This window comes from Anser brachyrhynchus (assembly GCF_964034855.1).
Source record: "Anser brachyrhynchus genome assembly, chromosome: 27".
Lineage (NCBI taxonomy): Eukaryota > Metazoa > Chordata > Aves > Anseriformes > Anatidae > Anser > Anser brachyrhynchus.
This window is the reverse complement of record NC_137720.1, coordinates 5,583,230-5,597,621: the sequence shown is the minus strand read 5'-3', so window position 1 is coordinate 5,597,621 and position 14,392 is coordinate 5,583,230. Positions and strand designations below refer to the sequence as shown.

Sequence of the window (14,392 nt, the reverse complement as noted above, 5' to 3'; positions counted from 1 at the left end):
TTGATCAAAGCCCTCCTACAGTGAGTTAGGAGCAGGAGCGCGGACAGACCTGCTTTCATGAGCTGTGGATGCTCCGCTGCAGCGTGCGATGAGCGTAAGGGCTGTGGTATGTGGTATCTAGTTACCAGGGCTTGCAAAATGGGATGGGACCCATCTGAAAGCGGAGGCATTTCTGCTGCTGTTCCCGTTTTGTGGTCTGTAGGCGGGCATCGGATGAGGCCCAGCTTCTTGCTCCCAACTGTGAATGAGGCGGGTGCTGGGATTCCTGCAAGAATGCAGCCCCTGGGTCCTATTGAGCGCTCTGTTTTTCTAAGAAGTTTTGAAATGTGAGCCCGTGTGCCTTCTGGCTGCTGGGAAGGAATTTTCTTTTTCCATCTCAGATAAATACATACATCGGGGTGTTGTGCTCGTTGTTTAGGCTCCGCTCTGGTTTGTGCCTGGAGAGGTGATACGGGGCAGGCAGGTAGGCAGGCTCCCTTGCCTGGAATGGTTTTGGTATTTTGGGCTGCTCAAAACACTCCTGAAATAGAGGCAATACAGACCCGTGCAATAGCAGGAGTTCCCGGTACCCAGCCCGTGATGGGGAAAGACTTGCTGTGATGGTTCAAAGTAGGTTACTGCCTGGTGGTCTGTTACAGGAGGAGAGTCTGGGGATTTCATCCAGAGTGCCAGAGCCACACGTAGCTTAAACAAAATGAGACAAAATTGCAGAACACATGGGGGAAGTCTTCAACAGCGATATTATCAAAGGAAGTCGTGTTCCTATTCCTGAGCCATTAGGCAGGTGTTTGGGGTCGCTGTGTGCTTCAAAGCAACCTTGAGGGTTATGGCCTGGGTGGCAGGGAAGGTGAGGGGTGGGCAGCGCTGGTGGAGCCAGGGCTCCGGGGTGCGTTCCCTCCACGCGGGCACCCGCTGCTCCAGAAGGGCTGGGGTTATCTGCTCTTCCTGCAGAAATGGGCCGTGAGCCTCCCTCGTGTTACGGGGCCCACCGATGGCCCTGGTCCGCCTGTGGTCTGGGCTCACCGACGCATGGGTTCCCTTCCTTGTCAAATACAATGCAATTTGCCAACCTTTTAAATGCCTCGAGACCAGCAGCTTAGGGGTGATAGGTGTGATCTCCGTAGTTCTCTATTCTCTCCCCTTCTCACTCCGTATGTGTATTTTATGTGCAGACTTCTTTATTCTCCAGTAACTTCTGTCCACTTGTATGTGCGTTCCTCCACCATGGCTGCCTCTGCCACTCCAAGTATAGAGCCCGTTGTTTGACTCTGCCCTCCTGCGCTAACAGCGGCGCCGTGCTTTCCTTACCTCCTGAAATACTCTGCACCGCCTTCTGCACGTGGCTGGTGCTGCTTGCTGCCTCCCTTGCTTTTGCTTTCACACAAGTCGCAGCCTCCCCAGTATGTCTCGCTCCCCTTGTGCTTTTCATGTGGTTGAAAAATGATGCAGTCAAGTAGCAGATAAAAACAAGTAGGAGTTTGCATGCATGACTCCTGTAATCCCTCGAATGACTTAACACGTTAATAGGATTAAAGAACAACAGAGCAAGCTTTGTAGCGTGTTTGTGAACTGGTGCAAAATATTGACTGCTCTTACAAGCTGGTATTTTAAAAAGTGCATTTGCTCTCAAAGCGTCAGTGAAGATATTTTGGTCAAATTCAGATTCTCAAATAGTCCTCCTAACTCTGACAAGACAGCTTGTTGTTTTTTTAATGCGAACTGTTCTTAAAATGACAAATTCTACTGCAGTTCTTTTAGCTAAAGCTGTTGAAATTTGGGGGAGGTCAAATAATTAGATAAGTGTTTCTATCCAAAGTCCTTAAACTGAAATTCCCTCTGTGTGCAGTACACAGTAGTAAGCCTAGAAATTTGCTATGAACTTAAATTTGAAGGAAAGACTCTGAAATCTGGCAGAGTTCCTATTTTGTGCCTGGAAATGAAACGTTAGGTTGCTCGTCTTTGAATCCTTTGCATTGCTGATTTTAACCTGCCAAATGCTGCATGTATTAACTGGATCTGGCTCTCGCTGTGGAGGCTTTCACGCTGCGCTTGGACGTTCCTTCCTTCCCTCCAGTTGACCCGAGACCTTGCCTACAAGGGCTTGCTGCTGGAGTGATCTGATTGCGCTGTTTGTTACCTAATGCACAAACTGCATGCGTTCAGCACCCTCTCTCTAATGCGGCCAGCTTGCTTGCAAGCCTCAGAATTGCAGAGGTGGAATGCCTGTTGTGATCAGGATGAGTAGGATCGAAACAATTGAAGTTTAAATCCGAAATGCTGACGATCAAGCTACGGCAGATTGCGATATATGGCACACAAACTGCAGCATGAATCCTGCCTTATTTTTGTGGCACCCTCAAGTACGGGATGCTGCCAGCTGATAACAAGTCGGCTTTCCCCAAGCGCTAGAAGAATTACTGGGAACCCAGATACAGCTCCACAACCCCTTAAACTTCAGCGTGGTCTCTTGCTTTTGACCTCAATGCTTTGAAAACAGGCTGCTCCATGTACCGTACCTATTTCCCATAGAGCAGATTTCTCATATCTGGGTAAAGCTCATTGCCCTGAAGGTTTTTTGAAGCTTTCTCCGGGCTTTTACTGGGTGGGTCGGTTGATTTGCTCACCAGGGGATGTCTGTCTGCTCAGTGGCTAGTGACACGGCGGAAACACCGCTCCGAGCTGTATCAAACCGGGCTCTCTGCTTCCCGGCTGCTTTTTTGTCTTATTTTTTGCATTTAAACTTCAATGGTTTGAGGGAGGCACGGAGCGGCTCCGCTCTCCCCGTTGTGACGCGCTGGCGTTTCTCCCCCCCCCCTCCAGAACAACGACAACGAGACGGCGCTGCACTGCGCGGCGCAGTACGGCCACACGGAGGTGGTGAAGGTGCTGCTGGAGGAGCTGACCGACCCCACCATGCGCAACAACAAGTTCGAGACGCCCCTGGACCTGGCCGCGCTCTACGGGAGGCTGGAAGTCGTGAAGATGCTCTTGAACGCTCACCCCAATCTTTTAAGCTGCAACACTAAGAAACACACTCCGCTGCACTTGGCAGCCAGGAACGGTCACAAAACGGTGGTCCACGTCCTCCTGGATGCTGGCATGGATAGCAACTATCAGGTATTTGGTGGGGCTGCGTGTGAGGGGCTGCTCTGATTGCTGGGGGATGGAGAACTCGTGGAGTTGCAGCGGGGAGAGCTCCACCTGCCTGTCCTCCCGCAGGGGATCACTTCTGGAAGATGAGCGATGGCTTTGGGTTCCCTGGGCTGTTTGTTGAGCTCCTGGTCCCTCTGAGAAGCTGAGGGATTCTGGTGCAGTGCATGCTTAATGCTTGCTCAGACAAAGAGCCACGGATGCATAGGGAGGGAGAAAAAAGCTCTTTTGCCTACGCTGTTCTGCCTCGTGAAACCGTGAGCTCTTGGTAGCGATGGAGGCAAACTGTTTCTTTTCCCATCCAGCCACTTGTAAACGCGCTGTTCCACAGCACCAGATTCTGCACGGTGGTCTTGTCTTTCCTTGTCAGCACAAGACCTTTTGCTGAGCTGTGGAAAGCCCTTTCTTGGTGGCTGACTCTGGGAGGAGACAGTTCCCATTTTCCATTCCAAACTCTTGGCACTGTAATGATATTGATAGTTTGTCATCGGTCGTAGATACTGGCGCCCTCCCTTTGTATTTGGTGCAGTATATTGATTGCTTCTGTAACCTTCTGAAACGTTCCTCCATCACCATTCCCCACTGGCTAGCTTCATGCTGTTTTTCATTTAATTTGCAGACTGAAAAAGGCAGTGCTTTGCACGAAGCTGCTTTGTTTGGCAAGACAGATGTGGTACAAATATTGCTGGCTGCAGGTGAGAGAATGATCCCCTTCTGAAGCAGTAATGCGGTGATTCCTTCACCTAGCACGTGAGGAAACCCCTCTTTAGTGACAGCACTTCTCTCCAACCAGCTCTTAGTGTAGTTCCTCAGAGGGGGTTACAGGAGAGGTCATCCCTTGGTGTTTGCCTTTAGGTCTGCCTCTACAGAGTGGTTTTTAGCTCCACACAGTGATGGTCGCGTGTATAAGCTGTGACTTGATTAAAACAGGAATTTGTGCATGGTTTGAAAATGTTCTTGATTTCTGCCTGCTCTTTATCTACTACCGTAGGTATTGATGTGAACATAAAGGATAACAGAGGCCTGACAGCTCTGGATATCGTGAGGGAGCTTCCTTCTCAGAAAAGTCAACACATAGCAGCTCTCATTGAAGGTAAGCAGTGTTCCTCTGCGCGTGGGCAGGAGGGAAGAGTTTGGGGGGCTAATTGTGCCTGTGCAAGTAAAGAGTTGGGTTCTCTAGTCCTGGAAAGTGCTGAAAGCAACGGAGCTTCAGGCTGGGTCCCTTGGTGAGAATCATGAGGGTGTTGGAAGAAATGGTGCTCAGATGCTCAGGTGAATGGTCCCCAGAGCAGGGGGCTGCAGGAGGACTTCCAGGGGTGGATTTTAGGGGGGATTAGCTCCTTTGTTGAAGGAGTGCAGCATCACTTTTACAACTTAAATGGGCTTAATTGAGCTTTGTTTAACTCACTTTATAAGTGAATTAAAATTAAGGATAGTCTAAATCTGCTTGCAGAATGCAAAGTAATAGCTTTAGATATGGTCTTGGATTAACTCTCCTTTATGTGTAACTCTCCTTTATGTGCCTGTGCAGGCAAATAGTCACCCACTGGTCCTGTGTCCTACTCCTCACTTCATTGTGAAGCTTGGGCACGGATTTTGCAGATGAGATTTACAGAAAAGGCCTTGATTACTTATTTATAAAGGAGCTCGGCCCATTGTATCTGTCCAAATTAGGCAATGAAATGTGGCATTTTAGCTAAATTCCTACCTTGTAATTACACTATCTCAATTTCCTCTCAGCTGTGGAGAGAAAGATCAGAAGCATATGCAACTGGTATATATTACTCATGGTTAGCATTTGAGAGCTTTACAGGTTCAAAGCACTTTGCAGACTTTTAATTAAGCTCTGCCTGTGAGGCTGGTAGGTATTGTCTCTGTTCTGAAACTGAAGACAAAGATGGGCTCTAAAACTGAACTTATTGCAGGTAACTGCTGATAGTTTGTTCCTGTAAGTGAGCTGCGTGAGATGTTGTCGTCTGACTTCAATCACATAAGCTCAGTGCTTCTGACTTTGCCCGTGGTTAGGGGACCACAGCCAGAACCGGCTTCTCTGCTGCCTTACGGCCGCAGGCTGCAGCCCCGTTTAGCCACGTAGCTTGTGTCTGTAACAGAGCAATCTGCTCCTCGAAGCCGTGTCCCTCCAGGAGCTTTGCAGCTTTCTGATTAGCAAGTCTGTAAAAGTTCAAAGAATCGTTCTTAGCCTTGTGATTAAAGGGGTCATCTGTTTCTATGTTGGGATCTGAGCCGCGAGGTTCAGTAATGCACTTTGGTTATTTTTTGGAGGCTTAATGAGCTGACAGTTGGCCATCCATCCACAGGGGAGAAAGTACCGTATGCCAGAGTGGACATGCAGCTAGATTGCCATAAACTGATTTTGTTGCCCTACCTCGTTGCAGATTACACAATTGGGAGGAAAAGTGCCAAAGCTGCGGAGAAGACTGCCCAAGCAGCACTTGTTCCAGCCACTGATCCTGTGTGTCGGATACCTCAGGGTAGGCTTCCGTGCAACCCAGCAGTCACTGGTGCTTCCTCCTGCAAGGGCTGACCTTCAGAGGCCAGAAGCCCCCAGTGATGCTCCTTTTTTCCTCTCTTCCTCTCCCAGGTGATGTGGAGAAGGCAGTGACAGAACTGATCATAGATTTTGATGTGAACCCTGAAGAGGAGAGCCCCTATGAAGCTTTATACAATGCAACCTCCTGCCACTCCCTGGACAGCCTTGCCAGTGGGAGATCTTCAGATCGAGAGTCCATGAATAAGGAAGCGGAAGGAGCTGGTCTGAAAGCAGCAGGAGTCAGGCCTGTACGTAGCTGCGTGTGCTTGTCTCTGCTTGCCTTAGAAAGATAGGTAACTTATCTCCATCGTCATGATTTTGCAGCAGGCTGCCAGTTCCTCAGCTTGGAGGAATCTCTAAAACCATCTCCCACACTGATCGTAGCAGGCAGGAACCTCTTCTGCTTGTGATAGAGCTGAGCTTATCTCTCATCAGCCACTATCAACGCAGGGCAGTACAGATAAGCCACCGTTACCCACATCACCGTACAGCATGGCAAGTGGTCCCTTCTTCATGCCTGACTTTCACCCAGCGGTGCATCCCTGTGCTTTCTGGCAGCTGAATGCTTCTGTCTGTAAGCCTTGGTTTGTCAGAACGGTGCCCTTAGCGGAAGGGCGAGCTTATTGTCTAGAAAAAAACTTTGGAAACTTTTCTGTGGCATTTGTCATCTTTCTCTTTGCTTTGCCCCAGAGAAGGCTCCCAAGAAGTTATCTTTGAGAGTATCCTGTGGTAAACTAGTTGGTGGCAGAAGCATATTTTTTTTGTGTATTACTTGCAGGGATCTGTAGAGGGTACTCAAGGCTTTACAAGGCCATGCAAAGCTGCTGGAACTATCTGGAGAAGTCTTTGCAACCCTCTGTTAGTTGTATCTGCTGCCTCCTTAGCAATCAGTAAATCAGTAGTAATACTGCCATGGGGCAGGTGGGATGCTGGCCTTGGAACACGCTGTGTCAGCTTCAGGATTTGTTTTCTGGTTGTTCTTGCAAAGCCTTTTATGTGGCTGTATTTTTGGACAAAAGGCAAAGCAGCAGTGAACAATCGGAACTACTGGTGGTACTGTAGCCATGCTTCCTCTCTCTCTGTAAGGATGTGCAACCTTTTTCCTGTACTGTTAGCAAATAGAGTAGAAATGAAACAAAAGCTTTAGAAAATGGACATTTCAGCCAGATCTTTTCGGTATGCAGTACAAGGTGCAATGTGTTTGTTAACTAAATCTTAGTGGCTTATGCCCAACTATGTACTGTCCTGGGTTGATTGCGACTGATGTGAGACAAGCTCAGCTGTGTCACAAATGAGATGAGGCTGAACCGCAGTGAAAAGGGAGAAGGAAGAGGGAATTGCTCTAGGAGCTCTCTCTGGAGTTTCTCCCACAACTTGCTCAAGCATTTTGAGGTGAGCGGTTTCTGTCTGTTGTGTTTCCGTATGCCATTAGATGGGGCTGTTGCAGGGCAGGAGATGACCTAGGGATGTCTTTAGCTGTCCACCAAGACAGCACAGTGCGGCTCGGAGTGCCTGCTGGCAGTCTTGGCATAGCTGAGGAATGCAGTGCAGCACCGTCTCTTATCTCCGGGGTTTTTCACCATAAGAGGTGCCTCTGGAATCACGTATTCCCGTCACTGTTTCATTAAGACGCAAGCAATGAGCAGTCCTTCTCTGCACATCTGCACGAGTTCATTACTGATCTTCACTGTGTATTCCTCTGCCGTAGAGATTACCAGCCTGGGGCTGAGTGAACTGCCTTAAATCATGAAACAATAAACCAATGCCACCTTCCACACAAGTAGTCTTACTCTCCTGAAAGCTCAGTTAGTGCTCCCGTGGGTCTGAGCTGGCCTTGTGCGGTGCTGCCGCTGTGAAGGAGAAGTGGGCAGCGTTCTGAGCAGGGGCGGTCTGCTGTGCTGCTGTATTCGCAGCTGCGTGGACGTAGTGTCAGTGGAAGCAGGAGGGGACGTGTTTTAACACAGCATGTTGACAGTGGTCTTCTGAACTGCAGAGAGAACGTCCACCCCCGCCTGCCAAGCCGCCGCCCGATGAAGAGGAGGAGCAGCACGCGGAGAAGAAGATAGGTCATGGTGCTTCCTGTGAGGTACGTGACACTCGATCTGGGATGCTTTACAGGAACGTGGTTTAAAGAACAGTTCTCATAATTTGGGAGGAGCCAATTTTGATATTACTTCTCTTGCAAATTGGGCTGTGAAGTTTTCTCGCACTCCAGCGTTGCTGTTACTTGCCATGGGAACTTCCTTTGTGTGGTTCTTCCAGGGCGCCTCTGTTTTGACCTTCAGCCTTGCTTTCCTATTCTTGGCTGGGAATTCCCATAGGAAGAGTTTTTTTTTTCCTGCATCACGTTGTGATGTGGACTGTTGCCTGCTTGTAATGATCCCACCAAATGCATCTTCACTCAAGACTGAAATCCAGAGGGGCGTTAGTTCCTGCTTCCTCTTAGCTTCCAGCTGCGGAGGAGATGCGTGGGCTTGTAGATCCCACTGACCTGAACAGGGATCAGGGTCTTGAATTCAGACGAGATTCTGGCCCAACATTTGTTAAAGCTGTCTTCTGCAGAGGTCATTGTGTGTGAGCTGCTTTTTAATTAAACTCAGGCTCTCTTGTTCTGCCTTCTTGCTCCTGGGCTTCCTATTGCTCGTTTTCATTCACCAGCCCATGAACTCAGATGTGAGGGCTCTCTGGGAGACCTCAGTATGGGGATGGAGGTGTGTGTAACCACAGATGTGTCTCGCAAACCTCTCACACCCAGGAAAAGCTTCAAAGCAAAACCAAACCTTGTGCATTTCTTCACTTTTCCAAGTGCAGTCAGATGCATGTAAAACAAGGGAAGAGTCTGCTGCCTTTGGCTGTCGGAACACACTCCAGATCACTAGATGCTTTGCTTTGAATGTGTTGATCCACTGGGTTTCCTACAAGGCATAATTGCCATCTGCTTTCTGAAGTATATCAAATCTACACAAAATATAAGTATACATTATTTGCTTTAATAGAACTGACTTTTTATAGAGAGTGGAGCACCAAGCAGTGCATAGAGTGCAGACTTGTGGACTGGTCTCTCCACTGCTGTTGAAATGGTTTTCCAGCATATGATATAAGCCGTCACGTGGCTGGCTCTGAGCAGAGATCTGGGTAGCAGGTCCCAGCACAACTGGAAAGCAGAACTTGTTTGTGGCAGTAAACCTGTGTTGAGTGCTCTTGTTGAATTGTTTTGCCATATTTAATTATAAAACACCTCCTGTGTTGTCCTGCCGTTAAAGGCTTTGGAAACGTGATCCACTAAAGGTAACCTTGTTGTCAAATGCTTGTGCACAAAGGGACTCACTAGGGAAATCCTGATTTGTAACCACTTTGATTGATATAAGATAGACGCTGTGTAAAGCTGCCTGGAAATGACCTTAAAGATGTACTGATAAGGCAGTTTGGGTCCAATTGATACTTTTTCTTTGCATACTGCTTCTGGGGTGCTCGGCTTTTCTGACTCTCGCCCTTCATTTATCATCCCAGCACACGTTCTCTCTGGGTTGGGCAGGCACCAACAGGAATTTACTTAGGGATTGCTGTAAACTTCTTGAAGCAGCATCCTGATCTACCCTCCTCCAAACAGGCTCTCACATTAGGGCCAGGATGGTTAGTCATTGAATATTCTGGGGTTGGGCCAAACTCGAGTTTTAAAAGTAGTCTTTTTATTCCCTTGCCAGGATGAGGGCTATCAGTCAAAGCAGATGTGCACAAACAAGAAACTTAACTTTCATCGTGGAGAAACGTTAGCACAAACAGGCAAAAGAGCTGATTGTTTGGAGGGTGCTCGAGTGCCGCCTTTCGCTATCAGCAGAAACCTTCTGGGTTTGCAGCTGAATAAGGTTCTGCGCTGTCAAATTAGACTTCACTTTAATTTGTTTACTGCTCATCTCCGAAAGGGAAGTGCAGACAAAAGACAAGGCGCCGTGATCATTCCTGCAGTTTTGTCTGCAGTTCTAGGGGGGGAAGGAGAGAGAAATGAGATCAGTTACCCTTTAAAAAGTCTTTCAAAACAAAGTCCAATTCTGTGGATTAAGCACACTTCATAGAGCGTGCTCGCTATTGACAACCTCTTATTTTTAGGCTTTGGTAATAGCGAGGGGATGTTGAACGCTCACCAATATGTGTGATGAAAGATGAGTCAGAAGAAAGTTGTACTTTGTTACTCCTGGTTGCAGAACTTGCAGAGTAAGCACAGTTCTCCAACAAACAATGGAGTTTATTTTAAGTGAATTTTAATTTGAGGCTCTGTTTAAGGCGTGGAAGAATAAGAAATGGAAAAAAATCAAGTGTAATCAGGCCTGTGAATGTATACACAGACATTTACAAAGAAAAAGCTGGGAAGTGCATGCTGCTAGGGAGCTACTGGCTTCAAATGTGCTCAGAGCATTTGAAAGAGGACGGCACAATCATCATCTGCAGGAGCCTCAGGAGCACACTGATGCCTGGCTGGAGGTCCGGGCTACAACTGTTACGACAGGCTGCTGCTGTGCAGTATTTTTCCAAGATCTCTGGCAAGAGCCTGTTACCTACTGTTACGGTCTGATGTTTTTGTGCCACCATCTGGTCGGAAGTTTTTTTCCTTAATTTGCTCATTATGAGCTCCGTCACCTGAAGAGGAGCAGGTCTGGCTGACTACTCGTGCTCGAAGCAGATAGAATAACTGCTGTCTTTGGGCACGGCCTGCTTCCTCCCGTTGCAAAGCACATTTAAAAGCCAGCTGGGCTTATGCAGGGGCGTAGGATTCCTGTGTGTCTTTCCAAGACTCCCTAAATGGCTTCTAGGGGTCCTAGCTAGATCATAGGCAGGTAGGAACCTATTTGCCCTTGAAGGAACTGATGCTTCCACCTAGAGGAAGGAACTGGTGGTGGAGCTTTGCCCTCTGTCCGGGCAGTGGCGGTTCCAGGAGCCTGTGGGCAGTACGAGAGCCTTCCTCGGGGCGATGTGTTCGGACCTATTCTTCCTGCCTTGGCAGCAGGCTGGGATCATTTGCTCTCTGGCTCAGGTTTGCCCCTGCTGCAGCTGTGGGCACAAGTTCCTGGACAGGGCTGCATCGACCTGCCGGTGTCTGGCCAGGAGATGGTGCTGAAAGGCAGCCGACCGTGTGGGCAGGGTGCCTTGAAGCCCAGTTTAGCCCCAGTAGTACTGGGGCGGCACGTGTGGCTCCCAAAGGGTGTTGAATGCCTGCCATCACTGGCCTCGAGGTAGACCAGGATGTGAGTCTGCAGCAAGGCTCGTCTGGATCCTGCAGCGAGACGGCTCCCTGCACAGGGATGGGGGCTTCCCAGCAGTTCGCTGGAGGTTCTGCCAGCGTTACAAAGCAGCTCCAGCCGGAGGCTTTGGGGGATTTAAATGGGCACAGTCACTGCCGGGCATCCTGAGGGTAAACTCCGTTCCTGTGCTGTGTTGCCTGAGGTCTCTGTAGTCCTACACACGCTGTACGTCCCGAGGCTGGGAACGCTAGGTCTGAATTCTGGAAAGGTGGCGGGGATTTGTTGTTCTCTTTTTTTGCAGCCATGTCCTGATAGAGGCGGTAGTTAAATAGTGAATGACGATGCAAATTCCAATAGCAACAGTAAGTCTGAGTTGGGATGAACAAGAATAATGTGCTCAGCTCTTTTCTCACCCCCCCGGGCTGTCTGCAGACCTCGCACAGTAAATCAGTTGGTGAGTGCTAGAAAGCTGTCAGCAGCCTTAAATACTAGAAAATAAAGGGATTTGGTCTTTTTTTTTTTTTTAGTAAAAAAGCAGCAGTACATTTTGGATAACACTCCACAGCAAAGGTGTCGCCTCTGCCAATTCTGTGCCTAAAGCATGGCATAAAGAGGCCTTGTGCTTTATTGCAGGGATAAATAGCAGTGCTTTGTGGAGCACTACATTATGCTGTTTTTCATTAGGCCTCTGTTGCACGAGGAAAAAGCAGGGGAAGTGGAGCTGAGGAAGAGGAACACCCGTACGAGCTGTTGCTTACAGCAGAAACTAAGAAGCCAGTTGCGGTGGATAGAAAAACAAAAGGTAAGTGAGCATCCAAAAACCAGAGCTGTTTGGCTTAGCTGTGTTTAACAAAAATATAGAGGGCAGAGTAATTGGGACAATTAAGTGCTGTTGGGTGGGGCATCTGGATTCTGTACTGCAATTGTTTTGTTTCCTGGTAATCTGCCCTCTTGTAAATGGGAGATCAAAACATTCCTGTACAAAATGTACACGGAGGAAGAGCAACTCCGTTATCCTGACAGCTGAGACGTTGCAGGGACCTTCTGTGTTAATTCAGAAAGTAAGCGTACGTTGTGCACGGTCAAGTAAATGCGGAGAGGTGGAAGGCTGTGCCGTGCTGGTACAAGTGAGCTGAACCGACGCCGGCATCTCAATGAGCCCTGTTCTGCATCCAGCTGGATCTGAAGACGTCCTGGCGTTGTGTGTTTGTATCGGCAGACGATCAGCCCTGCTCTCCCAGTCACAGAGTCAACGTGCTGCTGTGTATTAAAGCTAGTTTGAGGTGTGAGCTAACAAAGGAGGAAAATAAACATGTACAGAGCGAGCTCCTCGCTGGAACTGGCTGCAAATCCACTATATGGCCAGGGTTAAGTATTGAACTCAGGTCTCTCGTCCCAGAGGGACTTGTGTGCTTTACAAAGGATCTAGGAACACCTTGTCTCCTGTGTTTGGCTGTCGCTGGGCTTTTTGGCTTACCTTCAACAACAACAATAAAAGATTTGTTTAGAGGAAAAATATCCCTTGCTTTATTCAAAACTCCTGAGCCGGAATTTGGAAGGGTTTAGTTTGGACTCTAAACCTGGAAACCATCTCGTTTTGAGGATGAACAGAGGATAACGAGGACTCAGTGTGATGCCTCACTGAGTGCCCTGTAAGACCTGCAGCTTTCTTCTTCCTCTCCTTTCCTCGCAGCACGATAGCTCACGTTCCTTGCGTCCTGCTGCACTCTCGGCTTGTCTGGGGTGGCACAAGAGGTCATTGTTTTCCCACCAGCGTTTGCCAAAGCCACTTGCTGCCTGAGGCAGAGTTAGGGTACTTTTCAGGTTGGTGCTTTGCCTTCTCAGCTGGGGAATAGTGACAGCCATTGAGCCGGAATCTTTCAGGCGATCTTTTCAGCGTGCAGCTATTGCTGATCAGTCAAGTGTGAGCTCCCTCTGACAGCTGGGCTCCTTTCTCTGGCTACTATAGCCAGGCTTGCTTAAAATGTCATGAAAATAGAATCCTAAAGTAGTGCATGTGCTTGTTCTTGATGTCTATTCCTCATGATGTGGGTGCTGCAGGCCCTCTAAACCCCATCCTGGGGAGAAGCTGAGGGGAACACCTTTAACCTGGTGATGATTGGAGAGTGGTCCTGTCTTGCTGTACGGTAGGAAGATGCTGGCAGTGACTCCGCGGTGTGCAGTCTATGGAAAGCGTTGCTGTATTTGGAAAGAACCTAAAGCCCTGCCCACTGCTGTGGTGGGAGAAATCCAAGGAACACAGCGCAGTTCTCATCTTCCAGGGCTCGTTTGCTTTCTTCAATACAAGTAGCGCTATGGCTAATGCAGGGGGAAGGAGCTTTTGATTTAGGGGAGGTGAAGAGCTGCTTCTAGAGAGGAAGGTGCGCAGCCAGCGTATTTCTCACCATGTGTGTTTCTTAAGCTTGGCAGGGCCATCTCCCGCTGCCCTTCGTGTGGTGCTGGATCTGGAAAAAGGAGATGATTGTGAGGGAGATGACTGTGACCCTCTAATGTTTGTTCTCCTTTTCCAGAGCGTACCGGCTGTTTCCCAAGGCAACTCGGTGCTCCTTGTGGCATGACTGCACGTGTGGCAGGGTCCACGTGCTGCAGGAACAGGGGAGCTTTCCCAGGGCCCCATGTCAGCTTTCACCTGCTGCTTGTTCTCTCAGGGACTTTGGATTTCTGTGCCCCAGCAGGAGATGAGGCAGCTGATTAGCGCTGACTTTTTTCCCCTTTCGTATTGTTCATCTTCTCCCAGCAGTTCCAGGTAGCTTCTTTCTGCACAAGATGTTTCATTACTGCTCTGCAAGGCTGGATCAGCTTTGAAATCTGCATTATTAAACAGGGAACAAAAGCAAACGTTGCCAGCTTTTGCAGTCGTTGGGGTCAGATGCCAGAAGGACATGGGGAAGCAGATGTAGCAGAGCCTGAGCTGTGAGTGCGTGCTGATGTGCGGGGAGGAGACGTTTGGGGAATAGTGGAGTCACTTGGGCAGAAGTTAAACAAGGGCTGAATGAAGAACTAAAGAATAAATTCGGGTGTTTGAGAATTTTTCCACCTCTGGATCAGAAGGGTCCTCGAGCATCAAAGGCAGCAGTTTAATTCCAAGACAAGGAGCGGGCTGAGGCCTGGCTTTGAATTGCTTCTTGGCCCTTGATCTGAGAGGATGTGCTTCTAGATGTTACTTGATGACTTCTGGAGGAGCCTCTGGTCAGCAGAGAAGGACTCTGATTCTTACAGGCTATTGAGAAGGGCTTTTCAGGGCAGCTCGGAAGCAGGATTTCAGGCACGCTGTTCTTAATGGAGTCTTTCATCTGTGATAGCAGCCTTTGTGCCTCTTGCTGCAAGTTGTCTTGTGGCCAGTGGCTGGATGAATGTGGTATTATCTGCCTGGCTTCAGCCGCCTTTTGTGTGTTACAGCAGTTTGCTGTCACATGCTGGAGCACTGGGAAAA

At 48.8% G+C, this 14,392-nt stretch overlaps 1 protein-coding gene across 13 annotated transcripts in view; it reads left to right on the top strand.

Moving 5' to 3' along the window:
• Positions 1-14,392, top strand: part of ANKS1A (ankyrin repeat and sterile alpha motif domain containing 1A) — a 106,827-nt gene that overhangs the window by 32,929 nt on the left and 59,506 nt on the right. For all 13 annotated transcript variants that reach the window (XM_080569134.1, XM_080569136.1, XM_080569135.1 and 10 more), the window contains 7 exons: positions 2,821-3,117; positions 3,770-3,845; positions 4,142-4,243; positions 5,547-5,642; positions 5,753-5,949; positions 7,695-7,787; positions 11,623-11,740. In XM_080569134.1, coding sequence (XP_080425260.1) covers positions 2,821-3,117; positions 3,770-3,845; positions 4,142-4,243; positions 5,547-5,642; positions 5,753-5,949; positions 7,695-7,787; positions 11,623-11,740 — 979 coding nt within the window. The remainder of the gene's footprint in view (positions 1-2,820; positions 3,118-3,769; positions 3,846-4,141; positions 4,244-5,546; positions 5,643-5,752; positions 5,950-7,694; positions 7,788-11,622; positions 11,741-14,392) is intronic.